This window comes from Liolophura sinensis, chromosome 12, assembly GCF_032854445.1.
Source record: "Liolophura sinensis isolate JHLJ2023 chromosome 12, CUHK_Ljap_v2, whole genome shotgun sequence".
Taxonomy (NCBI): domain Eukaryota; kingdom Metazoa; phylum Mollusca; class Polyplacophora; order Chitonida; family Chitonidae; genus Liolophura; species Liolophura sinensis.
Window position 1 is genome coordinate 12291032 of NC_088306.1, and position 23938 is coordinate 12314969.

The 23938-nt window shown below is 40.4% G+C and overlaps 1 protein-coding gene across 3 annotated transcripts in view; it reads left to right on the forward strand.

The window, feature by feature from the left end:
• The first annotated feature begins 2085 nt into the window (after nucleotides 1-2085).
• The window catches only part of LOC135479023 (uncharacterized), a 63077-nt gene continuing 41224 nt past the window's right edge, over nucleotides 2086-23938 (forward strand). Inside the window, exons 1-3 of one of the 3 annotated variants that reach the window (XM_064758726.1) lie at nucleotides 2086-2215; nucleotides 12948-13358; nucleotides 15723-15864. In XM_064758726.1, coding sequence (XP_064614796.1) covers nucleotides 13004-13358; nucleotides 15723-15864 — 497 coding nt within the window. In that variant the 5' untranslated portion in view covers nucleotides 2086-2215; nucleotides 12948-13003. Of the gene's footprint in view, nucleotides 2216-9870; nucleotides 10067-10093; nucleotides 10223-12947; nucleotides 13359-15722; nucleotides 15865-23938 lie in introns of those variants that run through there. The other 2 variants (XM_064758728.1, XM_064758727.1) reach the window with 2 other exon arrangements.

Consider the following 23938-nt stretch of genomic DNA (forward strand, 5'->3'; position numbering starts at 1 on the left):
TTGAGTACGGCGGAAAACACCAATCAAATAAATAAATCAAACTACAGTCAAAATTTGAAATAGGGTTTTAGTACTTATTGAAGCCCCGTTAGTGAAGTTTGAAGACGCCAGTAAAACAATTTAACTTTCAACTTTACTACAGTACCTGAAGTGATGAGTTTAAAATTTTCACGGGAGTCAAAAATGACTGGAATTATCGGCCCTGATCACTGAAGCCGTAATAGAATCATACAGGTAAGCGCAGCATGTCAACAAATCAACCGTTCAAACCATTATATCGCGAGTGCGTCAAAGAGTTGCGTGAGCTAACTACATATAGAAAGAACAATCACGTGTAATGAGAATCTGGGTTTGACTTGCAGTAGACCAGCAAACCAGTCCTGGAAAGGGAAGTGGTAGATTCGCCATTCAGCTGTTCGTATAGAGACCTTGGTGTAGAGACAAATGGGAGACGACATTCGTATATAGGCCCATTGGCACTATCTTAAAGGATACATGAAAAGGAACTCTTTAAACAAAGATTATCGATTTAAGGGAAAGGAAGAAGGTTATGTCAAAAATGACAATCTTAGCTCATTTTTTTAAAATTCAATTTGCTGCTTTATTTGTTAGGACATAAACTATCTATAAACTGTGTATTAGGGAATAAAAATCAAACGTTTCATGTAGCCTTTAAGTTCTCTGGACGCCACTCGTCTTCCACCAATACAGCGAGCAAGTCTGCGGGTTACACGTGTAGAGAACTTCGTCCGTAGAGACCTGTAACTCGGTGAACTAATTCTGATTTGAAGTTACAAGTTTGTACTTCAGTAACTTGCAGAATACCGGTACCGGGAAGCACCGCCATCAACTCTCAGTGTATTCAGGCCCATTAACGTGGACATATGAGGGGAAGGGAATACAGAATTGTAGGTCTCCTTCAATATATGCTGATGGACAGAGAACTGCATATGTACACGGTGTATATAAACAGTGAAAGCTGCATGCTTTGAGCGGATTCCAATCCAGAAACGAGGTAATAAACACTGATGCAGTCGAGTTTCCTGAATTGCTTAAACCAGCTCTCAATGCTGAGTGCCAAGTGGGGCAGCAACAATTAAGTACCGAACCATTTAAAACTCTTTGGTCTGGCCTAGCCGGGTTTGATCTCAGCTCTCCCGCTTTCGAGGCAAACTCTCTAACCACTAGACCACCGAAACGATCAAATTCCGAGTGTAGTTAAGGAATTGTGGAGGATTTTATTTCCAAATGACACCATAAATAAAGGCCTCAGCCTATATATGCAGATACAGCCTACCCTGGTATACAGGGGTATACACGTAAATGACAGAATTTGTTAAGATCGTGTTCCAATGTAATGGGATACATGTAGATACAGGCCTATGTCGAATCGCGGCAGCTTTTTATAGGCCTATAGCTACCTCAATAATTTAATAGAATAAGTTTTTTTAAAACAATCTTATGTTGATATAGGCAAAGAGGCCTACTGGCGAACGACTATATGGTATGATAACTGCAAATAATTAATTTCAGTCTCACATACTAGTCTACATAGTAGGTGCAGAAAGAAGACAGGCTTTAGCTATAAGGCTATATATCTGCAACTCGCGGATTCAAATTTGAAAAAAAAATTGTTTGTCGCCCCATGTAGCAACAAAGAAGATAAAAGTCTTCCTATTCCCTCTCTCACTCTTCTTTTTTCTTCTCACGTTGTTGCCGGGTGTAACCGTAGAGGTATAAATATGTAGGCCAAGGCATATGTGTACCACTACTACTACATGTAGCACTACTACATGTAGCACTACTACCGCATGTACCGCTACTACTGCTACCGGTGTTGTATGTACTACTGCCACTACTGCGGCTAAGTAATAATATTCTTAATATTTTTATACACACCAAACAATGGGCCAAAAAAATCTATATGTAAGCATAAATATAGTAAATATAATTCAAACATGACGTTTAATGGCAAAAGCAATATTTGTGACGTCTACATTCTGTCAAAGTAAACTCAATGGGATTACGCGGATGTGGGTTGCCTCCCCTGTCGGAACTCTCCAGTTAGTGCGCAGTGCATGGTGTCAAGCAGAGAAACAACAGGATGTGGGGTTTGGAAGAAACTAGAAAACAAACTTTGACAAATGAAATGTTTACGGCGGCCTAAATGTTGGTGCTTAAGCGCAACCCAGTGACTGAAGGAACGCTGATACTGGTATGATCTTATACTCACACGGTAGCTTTTACTGGTTTTAGAACGCCTTTGCCATGTGCGGGGGAGGATTTTTCAGTGTTTTTTTTCCCCCGTGACATAGTGTGATTAAATATTATCGTTCATTTTTTTTTAACCACAACTGATTTCGTCTTTAGAGAATAGATTGGGTATAATTCGATTGTCTTTCTCTCCGATGTGATATTTGCAGTGTCGGCATTCAGCGTTTTATTTGGCAGCCCTATGTGGTTTCTGTCATCAGCATGTGTAAAGGTCACTCCCTGTAGGGTGTTGTGTGACTTGTAGTTTGATCCTTATGCTTATGGGACTGCCGAAAAGGCTACAGAATTCTAGAGGGTTTTTGTAAAGTTGAGGTATATGCTGTTGACACATTCTCAGATGTATATTTAGCCCTCCATGGCTCCATCTTTTCTCACATTCTATTGGAGCTATGCACGTACCACATTTACTTTTCTTTAAAGGATAAGAAAACTTAAAACATTGACACTATAGGCTGAAAAGAGCACATTTATTTCTATCTGGTGGTGCCTGTTGCAGAATTTTGCGATTTTTCCTCGCCATACACGTAAAGCCTGAAAACAGCAAAGCTGGCATAAATCTCTGAGTCCATGGCGTACTCCATTTTTAACACCCCGTAATTTATCCCGGGGGTGTGTTGCCTCTCAGCCAATGAGAGTCGTTAAAACTGCCGGCTTGTTCGTGTAAACTCTGAGCCTACATCCAACATTCCGGTTTCCCAATTGTCAAGGGGAAAATGAACTGTACTGTTTGCTACCTTCTGGGAAGAAGAGTTTTACCGGAAATGTACGAACTGCACTTTGGCGTTTTTCTGACAGCAATTCTCCTCCTAACACAGAAGACTTCAGGACTAGTTCTGAGGCAAAATGGAGTCGCCCACGGCGGATTTTGGCACTGACTTTTATTTATAATTTATCAACTTGAGGTACATATTACAATTGTTTTTATGGCATGCACCTGCGAGGAAATGCATACTCTTTTCAATAGTATTTGTTTGATTTAAATTTTCTTTTCCTTTTAGTAGCTGCTGCCTCACACCTCAGGCACTTGTCTTGTGTATCATGCAAAAGTACAGACCTGCACAAATATGCATGCCACAATTTAAGCGGTCTCTCCTTTATAATCTGAGTTGGCTAATAGGTGGGATTTTATGGCAGCTGCTAACGGTGCAGTTAGGCCGACAGGCATGACTGTGAGGTGTGTATTCAGTCTACAGGAGTACCGTAAAATCTCACCTTTTGGCTTTGTTGATTTGCGATAGCTTCACCCTGTCTCATCCATATCTGTGTGAACTTGTGGGACTCATGAAATGCTGACTCCGCTTATTCCTTGGCAGACTGCTAACAACCCAGACTATGACACAAAACAATTAAGCTTATATCTCGAAGATCATCGCAGAATGTTAAAACATAACCTATCTGTAATGTATTGCTGATTGTAAACAGTGTTGTCTGACTTGTGTTGAGACTTCCCATCCTAGATGCACTTCTGCCGCCTCAACAAAGCTCTGTTTGAAACTTACAACTGCTGTAAGGACTCCGACACAGATAAGAATTACATGTAGCCAAAAACTGGTCTACAGGTGTGGCTGAAACTCATGAATTCTGTTGACGGCCTATAAATCTGGGGGCATTAGGGCTAGGAAAATTAATGTTAAACAATTTTTGTGTGTAGATGGACTAGTCTGGTCTAAACATACATTATACCATTATATTGAAATTCGACAAGTGTTCCTAAATACATGTCTCCATATTTATAAGTTTGGTGATTTATTAGAACTTGTGACATGTAATACTGGGGCAGCTAGGATGAGTCACTCTACTTGTATACCTTACAATGAAAGTTGTTTTATATCTATTTTCTATTAAGTTATACTCCTAATTGACTGTCCATCAATAGGCTGTCTGACCTGAGAAAATTTGTTTTCAGCCTTATCTTAGTGTACACTAAACATAGCACAACATCGGAAAGGTTAAAAAAAATTCTTATGAAAGAGTGAAATACAACTACATAAAATGACCAGTAAATTAGATTAATTGAGTAATGATTTCCAAGACAATATTTTCCCGTATAAAATAATCATTTGCAAAAAAATCCTCTTGCGTTCATCAAAGGCACCCCACCTGTGCTTTTTGAGAATATTGTATTAACTACTTTCGCTAAACAAATTCTATGAACATAAACAGTAAACTTCGAATGATTGATTTGACACTGTTATCAGAATGCTCCAAAACTGTTTGGGCCCCAGAGGGATGCATAGGGCTTAATTGTTTTGTGTCATAGTCTGGGTTGTTATGTTGAAAATTTAAGACGTTCTGCATGTTCCAGTTCATGCTGAAGTCTTTATATAGCTTACAAACAATTCAAAGAACATACATGTACATGTGTGATCTGATATGTTCTGTTTTGTGAGGATTAATATGATGGGCTGGTTGTTTTTATGTGGAAAATTGAGACAAAGATGGACTTAAAGAGAGATTTGCGCATGTCACATCAGGATACTCATGAAGTGCATTTGATGAAAAGCTTTTTGTACATTAGATACTTACATGTATTTGCATTGCACATCTTATTTATGCTTATACATGATTTTCACTGGACAAGTTGCATATGTAGTGATACGAGGCAATTTGCAGCTGTAGTTATGCATGTCGTGTCACATCACCCTTTATCTTAATAGTAGATACGGGTGCCTGATTTGTTTGTGTTTATTTATTTATTTATTTGATCTGTGTTTTACGCCGTATTGAGAATATTTCACTTGTACGATGGCAGCCAGCATTATGGTGGGCGGAAACCAGGCAGAGCCTGGCGGAACCTACGACCATCCGCATGTTGCTGGCAGTCCTTCGCATGTATGAGGTAGCTAGCATGAGCTGAACTTGAACTCGTAGCGACCGCAGTGGTGAGAGGCTCCTGGGTCATTAGGCAGTGCTAGCGCGCAACTGAGCCATGGAGGCCCTCGATTTGTTTGTGTGTCTCTTGTCTAGAAATGTGGCCAGGAGGAGAACAGTGAACTATATGCTCTATGGTTTAATGTGCATGTTCCCCAGCAATCTCAAGATATATCTCTCACCTCCTTAAGGGAATCGTGTAAAATGTATCAAGTTAATCCTCCAGTATTAATTTAGAGCACTAACATTGCAGAACTGAATCTGTATCTGTTGGATAAGTTGTTCAGTAACTGGCCAAAGAATGGTGGTTTTGCCTAGCTATTCCATTTTCCTCAACACATAAAACTGACTGCCATCATAATGTGAACAATTCTTGGCATGAGGCAATAATCAAATCAGGAATACAGAAATGAACAGACATTGTTAATTTGTTGGGCATCTTTGCTGTTTGCTGTTACTATTTATGTTTGTAAATCTTTTTTTTTTTTGCAAGTACTCAAGAATTTTTAAAGTGATTTTAGGTGGAAATTAGGGTGACTGCAATAAGCTAGGTGTAAATGCAGACTTTGCAGCTGGCGACCTCTGCTATTCTCTTCCATTTGTTGTTTAAGCAGTTTCCACAATATACGTCACTGACCGCTGGCTGGACATCCTCATCGGCTTTCAAGCTAACAGCCAAGAGTTGGTCAAGCCTAACTTCTAGGGTCATTTTGCTCTGGTGAAGAAGGCTGGGGAAGCTTAATCGTACTGTGACATTGTTTAGGAATGCAGAGTACATTTCATGAATCCTTTAAACATAAGGGATAAAGTATATAAAACAAAACAGTAAAATATTCAGGTTGCATTAGATGACAACGCTGTTGTTGTCACCTACTTACATGACTAATGCAGACAGTGCAGTAAAGTCCAAGCCTTTGGAATCTAGTGGGATTAGTTGTAATTCCACAAAAAAGACTAATGATCAAGTTGTAGGGTTAATTTATAAAATGACTGCGGCAGAAAATGGACATGTTCATTAAGGCTCACCAGTTCTACTTTTGGTGTCCTGGTATTATACATGTGGTTGAAAATCATGGTGGACAGTCAGATCTATCAGGGTCTCAGTTGTTGTGTTATTCAAATGTGATCTTCCAAAAATCGAATAGACTAAAATCCTAACATAGGAATCAAATGAAATTTTTACCTTTTGGCATCAGATGTTCTTTGTCTTGTATCCTGAAATTTATTAAAGTATCAACAGAATATCGTTATGATTGACTTTTCATTCAGTGTGAATTGCTCGCAATATTTAAGACAATTTCATTCTACTGCATGTACTTTGTATTTCAACTAGGAGTCAAAATTATGATGAAGTATTCAGGTAATATTTTCATTGAATCTGGATTTCCAAACTGACTTTCTTTTAACATGTTGAACATTCTTGGATGCAGAATGATCTTTAATTGTTAAAAAATCAGTTGACATCAGAGAGTGTCCTACATGTATTTGTATACTGTACGGATACATGCAGTACACAGGAGATCATCTTGGATCCGTTGATCAGTGAGATAATGTGAGTAGTACATGTGTGTTTGCAAACTGCTCATTGAAATCGCACATTGGGCCAGTTGTGCAGCTAAACTATCTCTGAGTGGATACATGTCTGCTCTATAAATATATAAAGAGACCTATAAATATCTGATGCTCAGATAAATGGGTACTAAGTCTGAAATATGTGCTGAAATTATCTTACGCTGAATGACAATTATTCAAATGAATGGAATGATTTCCTATCCTAGGTCATTATGCTGAGTGCATGTGGGTTGTGAGACTGTGCCAAGCAGTATTGTTGCATAATTAAGCTATAAATTTGGCAGTTTTGGAGCATTTCCTCGAGGTTCAATTTATAATCTTGCCAAATGTTTTGTTACGGTTGGCATCTCAGAGGCCTCTCTCGACCTTTGATCAAAATGAATGGAGGCTTTGTGGTTGGCCCATGGCTTCCTGTTTTTCTCTTCCCCCCATTCCACCCTCTACCCATTTGACTGTCCTGTCCATCAATTCATGGGCTGATTTTGCTTTGGCTCTATTCACTAGAAAATTCTGAGGAGCACTATTGGGTTAGGAAATTCATGAAGCTGGGTAACTTTCAACTAAGTGGCATTTGGGGTCTGTAAGCTTTATTAAGTATTGAGTTTTCAATTAATAAGTCATTTATCACCCAGTTTGATCAGCAGGCAAGTTTTGCCTTGTAATCCGTGTATAATACTGAACAACGACCTCTTTTCACAGCACACACGCTGGTCGATGTTTAGGTGGCATTAACGTAGCTTAAACAAATCCACACAGCTCCGTGGCACATCAGGCTTTTCTCCTATACAGTTATCTGGGTGATCTTGTTATTTGGGAGCTGAGGTGAACGACAACGAAGGTTGACAGCTCGAGATTCTCTGCCTGCCTATATGCTTGTAAAGGTATCTGCACTATTATTTTATTAACTGCATGTATTTGAGGTGTATTTTTGTGCACTTTTGTTTTCTTAATGTCTTTGCCAGTGTTAATCTGGACATCAAATGTATATATTCTTAGTTGCCTGACTTGACACTATTTGACAGAGTTGTTTTAAGGGAAGAACTCAGAAGTGACTTTCAGACCGTTATTCCATTGCTCTGCATGGGTAAGGTGTGGCTACAGCTATCTCTTCATATGACTGGAATATTTAGCTTACAGTCTAGGTGCTCATTTAATAATTTGATTTAATATTTCAGATTTTGCATATGTGTATATATGTATATATACATGTCACATATTCATTTTGAACCTCAATAGTTTTCCAGCTCAAATCTTTTGTATTCAATTTCATCATTTATTGTGACTGTGTGGTTACAAGTTAACATGAAATTTTCGCATATTTTAAAAATATTTTCACATTCACAGAATCTGGAGATTCGTGTCGGCTAGAGAAGCCTTCATTAGGCAGTGTACACCATATTGTGTGTGCACACTTAATTCTAAGTGTTTTGAGAAATGTTAACACAAAGTTTGTCAGTTGTATGTCTTGATACTCAATCCTTACTATTTATTTATTGATTTATTTGATGGGTGTTTTACGCCGTACTTAAGAATATTTCACTAATATGACGGCGGCCAGCATTATGGTGGGTGGAAACCGGGCAGAGCTCGGGGGAAACGCACGCCCATCCGCAGGTTGCTGGATGACCTTCCCACTTACGGCCGGAGAGGAAGCCAGCATGAGCTGGACTTGAACTCACAGCGACTGCATTGGTGATAGACTCCTGGGTAATTACACTGCGCTAGCGCACTCAATCCTTACATTATACTATTTACTTGATCCATATTTAGACATGTGCCTGTATCTTCTGAGGACAATATTAAAGTGTTTAACAATGTTAAACACTGAAAAAAAAAATGTATCAAGTTAGCAAATTTGGCCAATGAAACTTCATATCCCCCCCCCCCATAAAAAAAAAATAACAAATTATTATTATATTACAACAAATATATTACAGCAATATTCTAACAACAATGTGCTCAAATTGACAATTTATACACAGTTACCACCTGGTCATGGACTCGTTCCAGTGGCCAGTTACGGACATTATCCCCTGTATTGTAACACAAGCGTGGCCAAGAACAGTGATTGCAATGGCACGGAGACAGTGGTTTGTGTACTACTAACTGAGTCCTGCATCACAGGAACTGTTTGCTCCCATCGCTTGAATGTAATACCAGCAATCCGCCGCTATCAGAGGTGTTGAAAAAAACGCATCGTTGCCCATGTTGCGCTTATCCAGATAGAGTACCTAGTTGTTTGATGTCACCTCTTTATATCCCATACACGGGATAAGTGCCTATTGGCCACATGGTATCGGTGATGGTAAATAATTCACCTTTAAACATAACTGCCTCACCAATTATATGTAAATTCATTTGTCCTGGGAAAACATGTAGTGTCAAATTTTGAAGAAAACAGACGTTCTGACAGCACAACCCAGCCCCTCTACTATATTAGCGAAATGGGGATGCCTGTGATGAGGACGGCAATAGATTGTCAATTTGAGCACACATCGCCCACCATTGGTTTTAGTGTTAAAGTTTTTGGAGGTATGTAAGAATTCTTAATTAAACACTCAAAAAAAAAAAAAACATATAAAGTTAGCAAAGATGGCCAGTGAAACTTCATCTCCCCAAAAAATTGAAAATAGCAAATTACGAAAGAGAGGTGTGCATTGATTGTGTCCTGTATCCAAACATTTATCCCATGTCTTCAGAAAAATTTAATTAATGAGCTCTAGAATATGTATGTTTGTGTTCTCCATGACTAACTTGTAACTGTATAAAACACTGTGTTGGCCCGAGTGGCTATTAAGAAAGTCCTGACCTGAAGTATTAGGCATTAAGTTTGAGGCTTGGAATTAGTTAAGCGTGACCATGTGCATAGGGTGCACAGGTATGTACATGTACTTATGTTGAGGCAATCTTTGGCACATGGCTATAGACATAAGAGGGTAAAGCTCATGTACTGGGTTTAAGGTACAGTACATGTATGGGAGTGTTGTGTAAGGCTTGTTACTTGCATATTACAAGGCATGGTACAGTATTGTCTACCCTGAACAGACTGGCCAGGGGTACAGTGTAGTAGGTGTATGTACATACAAGCACATTGTTTGTGAAAGTTGTATGTGTCTCAGATTTTAGTCTGTCACAGATTTCTTTCTTCTTGTTGACACACTTGTTCATTGTATAGGAACAGGATCCTTGAATGTCATAGATCTCAATTTGTATCTGTGCAGTTTTGGATTACAGAGCCAACAAAATGGAGCCTAGGACAGGTGGTAGATGTTATCTTTTTTAATTCCACTGTTAGTTTTGACTTTGCAGATGTGCTGATCGGTTGGTAGTTGAAAGCATCGGATTTTTGGTAATTCATGTGAAATGGTACCACTTTTGATTGAAAGACAGTACATGCATTTGTGATGTACGAAGATCAGATTAAGGAGGGTTAAATCTACTGACATTTTGAATATATCAGGCATACTGACATGAGTAGCTGGGAAAGTAAAATGGTGTTCATACAGTAAATCATGAGACTTTTAGATGCTGCTTATAACTTTTATTCTTCCCTAAACTGTTTTTGATGTTTGGCACTTAACAAAACTGGTAGTGTTCATGGTGTGGTATGAGCTTTGGATTTCAAATGCTGATGTCAGACTTTTCCCTCAGAATTTAGCCAGATGAAATTCGTTTGTTTTGTGTGGTAAGGTGCAAAATTGAATGAATTTATTTACTTATTTATTTGATTGGTGTTTTTACTCCGTACTCAAGAATATTTCACTTATACGACTGTGGCCAGCAGTATTGTGGGAGGAAACCGAGCAGAACCAGGAGGAAACCCATGACCATCCGCAGGTTGCTGGCAGACCTTCCCACATGCGGCTTGAATGAATTAAGATAAAGTGTCAAAGGGTTATTCAGTATAGGTGGCCTGAAGACCAGATCGACAGACCAGATCGACAGACCAGATGGGTATAAAGATGGGGTTTCAGATGGGAAAGTTACACATAAGTGACCATAACACAGAAATTAATGCGTGCACATTTTTCAATGCAACAGATTTAAAAAGAGCAAATTTCATTCCTATCTAGAAATATACGTGTATAATACAGTTGTGTGTTGTGATTAATATAATTTCGGGCCTATTTCTTGTATTGAACAAAAGAATGATGGCTAATGACGAGAGCAATCGTACTTGCGATCCTCTTCAGTCTGATCCAAGAAATAGTTCTGAAAACTAAGCTATTGTTCATATAACACACATTTCTGAATAGTGCTCTTTTTGATGATAAATGTCCAGGCAGTTTTTGTCTTGCAGTCGCTTATGTGAAGCAGACCTCTAAGAAATCAGGTCTCCCTACCCATCTGGTCTAGCATCCCAGTCTTCAGGCTTTTTATTTTTTATTTTATGTTCTTGTAGATGGCACTTATCTCTGGTACGTGTATGAAATTATTGTACCAAATACAGACAAATGTAATCTTAAAATCCAATTATATTTCCATTTATGAATATATCAGTACAAAGACTTCTGTGCAATGGCCTGAATAAGTGATACTCAAGACCACTTTTTATCTCAGGAATTGTTAGAATTGTTCCTGAAATGGATCTTCATGTTAATGTGGATGCCAGTTACGCAATTAAGCTTAATTGTGGAATATGTTTATTAAGAATATAAAAAAGCTAAATTTTTTTCATTTTGCAAAAAAAAAAAAAAACAACAAAACCCCCCCCCCCCAAATGTTCATTAATATGATGCTTTTTTCAACATGGGTTTATTGATTTTGCTATTTTGCAGTTTTAGAAATTAGAATGTGCCTGTCTTAATGGCTAACTTAAGAAAAAGTTTCTTTCTTCATATGTGGTGCACATCTTTAAAACTGATTTCACATAGACATGGGCAGTATATATGTGTGTGACCTTAAATTAAGATATTGTGTCTGAATTCTAACTTGCACATGTAGTATGACCCTGATGGTAATTGTCACATGAGTGCCTGGTACACCTGGTTTACAGTGCTTAGGATACCTGTAGTATGACCCTGATGGTAATTGTCACATGAGTCCAGGGAACACCTGGTCTACAGTGCTTAGGATACCTGTGGTATGACCCTGATGGTAATTGTCACATGAGTGCCTGGTGCACCCGGTTCACAGTGCTGAGGATACCTGTAGTATGACTCTGATGGTAATTGTCGCATGAGTGCCTGGCGCACCTGGTCTACAGTGCTTAGGATACCTGTGGTATAACCCTGATGGTAATTGTTACATTTAAAAGCACTGGGTACACCTGGTCTACAGTGCTGAGGATACCTGTAGTATGACCCTGATGGTAATTGTTACATTTAAAAGCACTGGGTACACCTGGTCTACAGTGCTCAGGATACCTGTAGTATGATCCTGATGGTAATTGTTACATTTAAAAGCACTGGGTACACCTGGTCTACATTGCTCAGGATACCTGTAGTATGACCCTGATGGTAATTGTTACATTTAAAAGCACTGGGTACACCTAGTCTACAGTGCTGAGGATACCTGTAGTATGACCCTGATGGTAATTGTTACATTTAAAAGCACTGGGTACACCTAGTCTACAGTGCTGAGGATACCTGTAGTATGACCCTGATGGTAATTGTTACATTTAAAAGCACTGGGTACACCTGGTCTACAGTGCTCAGGATACCTGTAGCATGACCCTGATGGTAATTGTTACATTTAAAAGCACTGGGTACACCTGGTCTACAGTGCTGAGGATACCTGTAATATGATCCTGATGGTAATTGTTACATTTAAAAGCACTGGGTACACCTGGTCTACAGTGCTGAGGATACCTGGAGTATGACCCTGATGGTAATTGTTACATTTAAAAGCACTGGGTACACCTGGTCTACAGTGCTGAGGATACCTGTAGCATGACCCTGATGGTAATTGTTACATTTAAAAGCACTGGGTACACCTGGTCTACAGTGCTGAGGATACCTGTAGTATGACCCTGATGGTAATTGTTACATTTAAAAGCACTGCACTGGGTACACCTAGTCTACAGTGCTGAGGATACCTGTAGTATGACCCTGATGGTAATTGTTACATTTAAAAGCACTGGGTACACCTGGTCTACAGTGCTGAGGATACCTGTAATATGATCCTGATGGTAACCGTCATTCCTTTGTTTAGCAGGACTCTTGCTGGCAAACTACTCTGAGTATCTCATAATTCATGCTTTTGTGATTTCCCTTTCTTTAATGTTTCAGAACTTGGAACTCTTAGCCATGGCTTGACATTAAAAGGCCTTGAGTGACCTTGAAGGATGAAGGTCAAACGTGTTGTGTTTCCGAGTGACCAGGCGAACTGGTGCCGAGTGCGGGTCTTGCTGCGCCAACTTAAGGAGCATTTTCTGCGTGAGGACTGCGACCTTGACAAATGCGCCCAGTTCCACCAGGAAATGTACGAGGTGAATGCCTCCAATCCGTTGTCGGAGAAAGGTGGGAGAGCTCCGCAGAACTGCATCATGTATGGACTGTTTCGCTTTCTGCAGGATACCATGGATGCTGAGGAAAGATCACATGTTGTCAAGGTCACTCTGCCGTTTGTGATAGACACAGCGCTTCAGATTGAGAAACATATACCACATGGGGGATTATGTATGCTGGAGCAACACGTGGGTATGTACATGTAGAGGGTCGATCAGTCAGGTGGATCTTAATCTTGTGGAGTAGTCGTTGTTCACTAACTTAAACCTTTAGGAACAAAGCTAAGTGACACAAGGCGTATACAACATATGAATACATTTTTACAGAGGACAGGAGCAATGATCACTTTAGGGGCCTCCGTGGCTCAGGAGTCTCTCACCATTGCGGTCGCTGTGAGTTCAAGTCCAGCTCATGCTGGCTTCCTCTCCGGCCATACGTGGGAAGGTCTGTCAGCAACCTGCGAATGGTCGTGGGTTTCCCCCGGGCTCTGCCCGGTTTCCTCCCACCATAATGCTGGCTGCTTTCGTATAAGTGAAATATTCTTGAGTACGCCGTGAAACACCAATCAAATAAATAAATAAATAAATCAATAATCACTTTAGCACATTAAAATGTTTTGATTCTTAAAGGGACATATGGCCAATGCAGACGTCGCCGTCGCCATGTCCGTTTAAGAATTGTGCTGTTATCTTAGACCTCATCTACATGAAGTTGAGACTTCAGATGTCTACTGACACGTATCTGACTTTGAGTGAACATTCATATGGGGGGTTTCCCTTTGACCATCAACTCACTCAAGTCACTGGATTTTAGAAAGCCTGTCTTTTTTGAGTTAGTCACCTCCCGTTGTTGATTAGACAACAGGAGATATTCAGCAAACTTTAAATGTTAAACATGGTATTGGGTTGTAATTATGCGTTTTACCATGTAACTTCAGTTCTGCCGTACATATCATTGGGAATTACAAATGCTTTATGAAACATTATTGATAGAAAGGAGTCAGATGCAACTCATTTTTGTATTTAGCTGAACCAACTCTGAATTTCTTTTAGCGGTATGTCCCTTTAAGCTGAAAAGTTCCCATAAACATAATAAAGAGTGAATATGTTTTGTCAGATGGTGTCTTAACCAGTTCTGTGTGTGAATGCTTCTAAATGAAGTCTTTGTTTTCCCCTTCAAACATTAATATCGTCAAAAAACCCACAACCCTTATTTTTTTAGTCTACTGTATAATCTTCAACATTTTCAACCACTGAAGCAGTTTTTTCAGTGGAATTTATGCATACAATTATTATGAAAATGCCGTTATAAGTGATTTTTTTGTGTCATTAAATATAGATGCTTCACAAAACTGTGCAAAGTACCGGTATTTTTCTGCACCCCATAGTTAGCTCAGAATGTTTCAAAATATCGGCTGCAGAGGCGGTTAAAAAAAAGTTGAAGAATTAGGGCAATCCATTGTATTGTAATCAAAGAGAGGGACATGTAAATTATTACATGTAAATGTAATAAATTATTACCTTTTTATGATTGAACATGATAACTTGGTGAAACATGGGGGCCTCCGTGGCTCAGTTGGTTAGCGTGGTAGCGCAGCGTAATGACCCAGGAGTCTCTCACCAATGCAGTCGCTGTGAGTTCAAGTCCAGCTCATGCTGGCTTCCTCTCCAACCGTACGTGGGAAGGTTTTCCAGCAACCTGCGGATGGTTGTGGGTTTCCCCGGGCTCTGCCCGGTTTCCTCCCACCATAATGCTGGCCGCCGTCGTATAAGTGAAATATTCTTGAGTACAGCGTAAAACACCAATCAAATAAATAAATAAATTGGTGAAACTTAGTATGAAAGCCATAAACCTTGTAACTGGTCTACTAGACTACAGCTCTTCACAGGGCCCATACATGTATTAAAAGCTAACAGGATCTTCTGCAGGCGATTAAACTTCTGTATTCTAGGGTTACATGAGGCGAGAAGCCTGTACTGAGTTAATCTATTTAACAAGCTGCTAGCAACGTTATCAATAGATTTTAATTATTGAATTCCGGTCTCATTCTTGAGCATTAATTAAAAGCAAACAAAATTTGCATATTTTTCACATTTATATTTTAATGATATATGCGTGTGTGTACATGTCACCCTCGTTGGAGGTACATGTATTAAAATGATCTCATTATTTTAAATACTTGTAAAGCTGATTGCATACCTCTCTACAGTGAATTTATATGAAACATCAAAGAGCAAGTCGTCGTGTGCCGTTGCCTGTGTTAAGTTAATGATGTTGATGTCTGCTTTACTGGAGGTCATGAGAGATCAGCTTGTGTGAGGTCGTCCTAGGTGCAGCTGTGGAAAAATAGCCTCTGCAACACCAAGGCCAATGAGGCCGCAAGTTCAAATCCCACTCCTGCTCATTGGCAACATGTTCATAACAGGGAATTTGTCAAGTACATTTAGCTGACAAGGTGTTGTGCTTCCTACTGCGAAAATCACTACCTTGAAAAAAGTCTTGAGTACAGTATTCAGCACCAATCAATCAATCAATCAATCAATCAATCAATTGCAGGTAAAACAGTGGAACTGAGTCGGAAACTTGTGTCCTCCATATTGGCCTGTGCTCTTCTCTGTTTATTTCCTGAACGAGTCCGTGACAAGACAGCCAAGCTGAACTTCATTAACTTCACCAATTTCTTCGAATACCTAACCAGGTATGTACATACATGCATATTACTTATCGGTAAACTCTTGTTTTTCCTTGTCGGGTCATCCGGTGTAGAGTTTTAATCTCGTTGATTTTATTGTGCCTGATGATAACTACTCCTTTGGTCACGCATGGATGGGTATTATGCTTATTGCGTACATGTACATGCAGTCTGAAGTCACTTATCTCTGTTAATTTGAGGGATGTCAATGCCTGGTGTCATTGTTTTCCATGTGAGGTATAGAATGCTAATGTGAAACTGTGCAGTATTCTTTTTCTAAATACAGAGGTACAGATGACTCTTTCAAATGAGCACCTGAAGCATCCTGTTTAGGCTTGTCATTTTTATGTGTGTTTTTATTTTCATTACCTTCATACTGCCAGTAAGGGTCTATTTTGTGGACTTTCAGAGTATTTTCATGTAGTAAGATACGTATGTATTTGTTACAATATCTGTCAAGTCCAAAAAAAAAAAACCAAAAAAAAAACCCCACAAAACTACATGTAAATGTATGTATGTATCATTTTGCATTCAACATTTCTTGATGTTAAATCCCAAACACTCACTCAACATTTCTTTAGTATTAGTATCTTTGAAACTCTTGAAACCTTGTTTGTTTTTAAGTTATTTCAACGTCGAAACATCCAGTCGTGATGTATTTAGAAGCTTGTATGCTCTTAGTCATGGAAAAAAAATTGGCACTGGTGGGATTTGAACCTAGGTCTTGTTCACTATAGATGATGTAATGATAGGAGTGATTTTCAAGGCTTCTCTGAGCTTTTTGCTGTTTAAGCCTTAATGGCCTGTCAAATGATCTGTTGCTGAGAGGACATCAAGGGAGCAGTAAACGGATTTCTGTAGAATGCTGCTGGAATCATCGTCTTGTGTTCACATCTCCTGACAACCTGGACAGGCAGTGCGAAAATCAATCTGCTGCTCACTGCCGTGTTTTCAGCCTTTATCAGACGATATCGGGAATCTCTCAGTGAACAGTGGGCAGGTCAATTTCCGTGTTGGATTAGATGATTCAGGCAAGCCCCGTTTGGAGGTAAATTATTACCTGACCCCATACATGTCATAGAACAGAAGGGAGGGCAGGGCCCTGTTAAATATAGTGTGGTCTGTGTTGTGTGAGTTCTATCATGCCTGTAATGTATGTGGCTGATTTTAGAACCTTTACTTTATGTCAATAGAGAAAACTTCACTCAAATGATCAGTGTATATCAAGTTTTGGCTTAATGCTGTGGGCTTTGCTTTTAGTCCAGTTGTGAACCTTAATTCAGATTATTACTGTATGACGTTTTGATTAAATCTTTGCGGCTTTGCGTTAGGTAAAAATGGTAAACTTAATTTAGATAATCAGTGCATATGAAGTTTAGGGTTAGTCTCTATGGCTTTGCTTTATAATAATTGAAAATGTATAACTTCTTTCAGATGATTAGTGTATGAAATTCGACTTAATTTCTGTGGCTATGCTTTAAGTCAAAATATATTTATTTATTTATATATTCAAGAATATTTCACTTATATGACAGCTGCCAGCATAATGGTGGGAGAAATCCGGGCAGAGCCCGGGGGAAACCCACGACCATCCGCAGATTGCTGGCAAACCTTCCCACTTATGGCCAGAGAGGAAGCCAGCATGAGCTGGTCTTGAACTCACAGTGACCGCATTGGTGAGAGGCTTCTGGTTCATTACGCTACGCTAGTGCGCTAATCAACTGAGCCATGGAGGGCGAAGTCAAAATATAACACGATTCAGATGATCAGTGTTTTTATGAAGTTTTGGCATAATCTGTATGGCTTTGCTTTAAATCAGAGTCTGAAACTTTGATCAGAACATAATTAAAGTTTTTGCTCAAAGTTTAATTGGGATGATTTCTGTATAAATTTAAACTTAATTGCAGATTTTAATGAGTACGGGATCATTAAAACGACAAGCAACATAGATGTAGATAAATGAAATGAAATTTTGCCTTAACATGCATATGTAATTTTAAATCTCTGCTTGTTATGACAAACTTCATAGTATTACTAGGTGTGAACCGAACTGGTTTTCAGGCTTGGTACCTTTTATTGTTTTCTTGTAAATTTTATTAAATGTGATGACAACATACATATACCATGTGAGTCATTCCAGACCAGCATAATAAATGGTGCTATGAGTGTGTAAGTTGTTACTTTTAAAGCATTTACATGCACATTAGAAGAGAGTTAGAATAAAACCGTAAGTGTAGTATTTTTTTCATATGTGAGCAAGGTATGCTCACCCCTCATGATGCTAAATCTCTCTACAGCTTTATTTCTTACAGCTCTTTGATTGTGACTGTCTGATATTGCTGAGTAAGGCCAGAGTAGTGATATTATTGTCACTGTCTGATATTGCGGAGTCAGGCCAGAGTAGGGATATTGTCACTGTCTGATATTGCTGCGTCAGGCCAGAGAAGTGATATTGTTGTCACTGTCTGACATTGCTGCGTCAGGCCAGAGAAGTGATATTGTTGTCACTGTCTGATATTGCTGCGTCAGGCCAGAGAAGTGATATTGTTGTCACTGTCTGATATTGCGGAGTCAGGCCAGAGAAGTGATATTATTGTCACTGTCTGATATTGCTGCGTCAGGCCAGAACAGTGATATTGTTGACACTGTCTGATATTGCTGCGTCAGGCCAGAGCAGTGATATTATTGTCACTGTCTGATATTGCGGAATCAGGCCAGATCAGTGATATTGTTGACACTGTCTGATATTGCTGAGTGTGGCCAGAGTAATGATATTGTTGACACTGTCTGATATTGCTGCGTCAGGCCAGAACAGTGATATTGTTGAAACTGTCTGATATTGCTGCGTCAGGCCAGAGTAGTGATATTATTGTCACTGTCTGATATTGCGGAATCAGGCCAGAGCAGTGATATTGTTGACACTGTCTGATATTGCTGAGTGTGGCCAGAGTAATGATATTGTTGACACTGTCTGATATTGCTGCGTCAGGCCAGAGCAGTGATATTGTTGACGCTGTCTGATATTGCTGCGTCAGGCCAGAGCAGTGATATTGTTGAAACTGTCTGATATTGCTGAGTGTGGCCAGAGTAATGATATTATTGTCACTGTCTGATATTGCTGCATCAGGCCAGAGCAGTGATATTGTTGACACTGTCTGATATTGCTGAGTGTGGCCAGAGTAGTGATATTGTTGACACTGTCTGATATTGCTGCGTGAGGCCAGAGTAATGATATTATTGTCACTGTCTGATATTGCTGCGTCAGGCCAGAGCAGTGATATTGTTGACACTGTCTGATATTGCTGAGTCAGGCCAGAGTAGTATTATTGTTGACACTGTCTGATATTGCTGTGTGAGGTCTGAGTAATGGTATTATTGTCACTGTCTGATATTGCTGCATCAGGCCAGAGCAGTGATATTGTTGTCACTGTCGGATATTGCTGCGTCAGGCCAGAGCAGTGATATTGTTGAAACTGTCTGATATTGCTGCGTCAGGCCAGAGTAGTGATATTATTGTCACTGTCTGATATTGTGGAATCAGGCCAGAGCAGTGATATTGTTGACACTATCTGATATTGCTGCGTCAGGCCAGAGCAGTGATATTGTTGACACTGTCGGATATTGCTGCGTCAGGCCAGAGCAGTGATATTGTTGAAACTGTCTGATATTGCTGCGTCAGGCCAGAGTAGTGATATTATTGTCACTGTCTGATATTGTGGAATCAGGCCAGAGCAGTGATATTGTTGACACTATCTGATATTGCTGCGTCAGGCCAGAGCAGTGATATTGTTGACACTGTCTGATATTGCTGAGTCAGGCCAGATCAGTGATATTGTTGACACTGTCTGATATTGCTGAGTCAGGCCAGAGTAGTGATATTATTGTCACTGTCTGATATTGCTGCGTCAGGCCAGAGTAATGATATTGTTGACACTGTCTGACATTGCTGAGTCAGGCCAGAGAAGTGATATTGTTGACACTGTCTGATATTGCTGAGTCAGGCCAGAGCAGTGATATTGTTGACACTGTCTGATATTGCAGAGTGAGGCCATAGTAGTGATATTGTTGACACTGTCTGATATTGTTGAGTCAGGCCAGATCAGTGATATTGTTGACGCTGTCTGATATTGCTGCGTCAGGCCAGAGAAGTGATATTGTTGACACTGTCTGATATTGCTGCGTCAGGCCAGAGTAGTGATATTGTTGACACTGTCTGACATTGCTGTGTCAGGCCAGAGTAGTGATATTGTTGACACTGTCTGATATTGCTGCATCAGGCCAGAGCAGTGATATTGTTGACACTGTCTGATATTGCTGAGTCAGGCCAGATCAGTGATATTGTTGACACTGTCTGATATTGCTGCGTCAGGCCAGAGCAGTGATATTGTTGACACTGTCTGACATTGCGGAGTGAGGCCAGAGTAGTGATATCATTGACACTGTCTGATATTGCTGCGTCAGGCCAGAGTAGTGATATTGTTGACACTGTCTGATATTGCTGAGTCAGGCCAGAGTAGTATTATTGTTGACACTGTCTGATATTGCTGTGTGAGGTCTGAGTAATGGTATTATTGTCACTGTCTGATATTGCTGCATCAGGCCAGAGCAGTGATATTGTTGTCACTGTCGGATATTGCTGCGTCAGGCCAGAGCAGTGATATTGTTGAAACTGTCTGATATTGCTGCGTCAGGCCAGAGTAGTGATATTATTGTCACTGTCTGATATTGTGGAATCAGGCCAGAGCAGTGATATTGTTGACACTATCTGATATTGCTGCGTCAGGCCAGAGCAGTGATATTGTTGACACTGTCTGATATTGCTGAGTCAGGCCAGATCAGTGATATTGTTGACACTGTCTGATATTGCTGAGTCAGGCCAGAGTAGTGATATTATTGTCACTGTCTGATATTGCTGCGTCAGGCCAGAGTAATGATATTGTTGACACTGTCTGACATTGCTGAGTCAGGCCAGAGCAGTGATATTGTTGACACTGTCCGATATTGCTGAGTCAGGCCAGAGCAGTGATATTGTTGACACTGTCTGATATTGCAGAGTGAGGCCATAGTAGTGATATTGTTGACACTGTCTGATATTGTTGAGTCAGGCCAGATCAGTGATATTGTTGACGCTGTCTGATATTGCTGCGTCAGGCCAGAGAAGTGATATTGTTGACACTGTCTGATATTGCTGCATCAGGCCAGAGTAGTGATATTGTTGACACTGTCTGACATTGCTGTGTCAGGCCAGAGTAGTGATATTGTTGACACTGTCTGATATTGCTGCATCAGGCCAGAGCAGTGATATTGTTGACACTGTCTGATATTGCTGAGTCAGGCCAGATCAGTGATATTGTTGACGCTGTCTGATATTGCTGAGTCAGGCCAGAGCAGTGATATTGTTGACACTGTCTGACATTGCGGAGTGAGGCCAGAGTAGTGATATCATTGACACTGTCTGATATTGCTGCGTCAGGCCAGAGTAGTGATATTGTTGACACTGTCTGATATTGCAGAGTGTGGCCAGAGTATTGTATTATTGTCACTGCCTGCATGGACACTCTGGTGTTGCAGATTCCATCATTGGTGAATCTAGTAAGTGTTATTTTTGACTCTGCCTGTCATTGCTGACTTGTCTGATATTGTTGACTCTGGAGTCTGGGGCCACTTTCACGAAAATATTGCACATAGAGGACAATGGTACGTTAATAGTGACGTACAAAATATCGTATGACAAGTGTACGATAAATAAATGTTGTACGCCGCTTTGTGAAAGTGGCCTCACACTCACACTGTCACACTGATGTTGCTGATTCAGTGTGGCCCCTGGACACACTGATGTTGCTGAATCAATGTGGCCCCTGGACACACTGATGTTGCTGATTCAATGTGGCTCCTGGACACAGTGATGTTGCTGATTCAATGTGGCCCCTGGACACACTGATGTTGCTGATTCAATGTGGCTCCTGGACACAGTGATGTTGCTGATTCAATGTGGCCCCTAGACACACTGATGTTGCTGATTCAGTGTTGCCCCTGGACACACTGATGTTGCTGATTCAGTGTGGCCCCTGGACACACTGATGTTGCTGATTCAATGTGGCTCCTGGACACACTGATGTTGCTGATTCAGTGTGGCCCCTGGACACACTGATGTTGCTGATTCAGTGTGGCCCCTGGACACACTGATGTTGCTGATTCAGTGTGGCCCCTGGACACACTGATGTTGCTGATTCAGTGTGGCCCCTGGACACACTGATGTTGCTGATTCAGTGTGGCCCCTGGACACACTTATGTTGCTGAATCAATGTGGCCCCTGGACACACTGATATTGCTGATTCAATGTGGCCCCTGGACACACTGATGTTGCTAATTCAATGTGGCCCCTGGACACACTGATGTTGCTGATTCAATGTGGCTCCTGGACACACTGATGTTGCTGAATCAATGTGGCCCCTGGACACACTGATGTTGCTGATTCAATGTGGCTCCTGGACACAGTGATGTTGCTGATTCAATGTGGCCCCTAGACACACTGATGTTGCTGATTCAGTGTTGCCCCTGGACACACTGATGTTGCTGATTCAGTGTGGCCCCTGGACACACTGATGTTGCTGATTCAATGTGGCCCCTGGACACACTGATGTTGCTGATTCAGTGTGGCCCCTGGACACACTGATGTTGCTGATTCAGTGTGGCCCCTGGACACACTTATGTTGCTGAATCAATGTGGCCCCTGGACACACTGATGTTGCTGATTCAATGTGGCCCCTGGACACACTGATGTTGCTGATTCAGCTCAGCATTGGTAAATCTCGGCTGTGCCATTGCTGACTTTTCTGATATGACTTAATTTTGATATACTAGTGGCCCTTAGCTGTCAACATTAAAAGAAGTGCTAAATTTTGAGTAGAATTTTTAAAAATATATGTGATATGTGTTCCTTTATCACTCAGTGGTAATGAGCTTCTGGTAATTAAGTGTTGTATCTGATAAAACAGTGTGTCTTTTTTTGGCCCCTTTAATGGCTGATTTTGACGTCCCATATTTCTGCTTCCATAATGCCCTCTATGGAATGATAAGTAAAGCTAGGGCTCATTTCACGATACAATTTCTAGAAACGTTACTGTAATCTGAGAAAACCATTGTAATTAGTCCAGTGGGATTCCCCCCTCCCCCTCCTCCCCTCCCCCCGGTCCACTTTAACCTTGTTGTAAGCGCCTCTCAGACAAATTGGTTGCTGTCAGGAGTTGACGACAACCCCCCTAAATATCCAATTAAATGCGTATTTCATCCGTGGCCTGATCGCTGTTATAACCACACACAACTGCTGAGGGTGAAGACAACAGAGGAAGTTGGAGGGAAATTAATAAGCCTGCTGCAGATCTGAGATAATTACTGGACAAATCAACCACATTATGTGATGAATGAGTTATGTGGACAGAGAAGAAATCGGGAGCTGCCCGTTAGACAGAGTAGATAGCTTAGAGCAAGTACATGAGGCAAATTCTTCTTCGGAATGATTGTGGATTTTGTTGTCGCTGGATGAAATACCAAGCACAAAGTCATTTCATTGTGTGAAGTTGTACGATTGACAACTGCCACTGACGAGATTTATTGCGATGAATAAAACTCACATTGACTAAATTACTCTAATATCATTTCAGTGTACAGTAGTTTCTGCACTAAAAATCAAACAAGATTTTCTGTTCATTTATTGATAGTGAATAATTTTCATTCCTTGTGGTCTAGCTTTAACTAGGGGAGCAGGCCTATAAATTTTTCACGTTTTTCGGGGCATTCTGGCCTGCTATAAAACCAACAGGTAGGCCTGCTATAAACCAAACAGGTAGGCCTGCTATTAAACCAACAGGTAGGCATACTAAAAACCCAACAGGTAGGCCTGCTATAAACCAAACAGGTAGGCCTGCTATAAAACAAACAGGTAGGCCTGCTATAAACCCAACAAGTAGGCCTGCTGTAAAACGAACAGTATGGTTTTAGGAAAGATTTACCCTTCGACCCGCCCCCCCTCACACAGACACATACACAAAAAAAAAATCAGAAAAATTTTTTCTTAAGG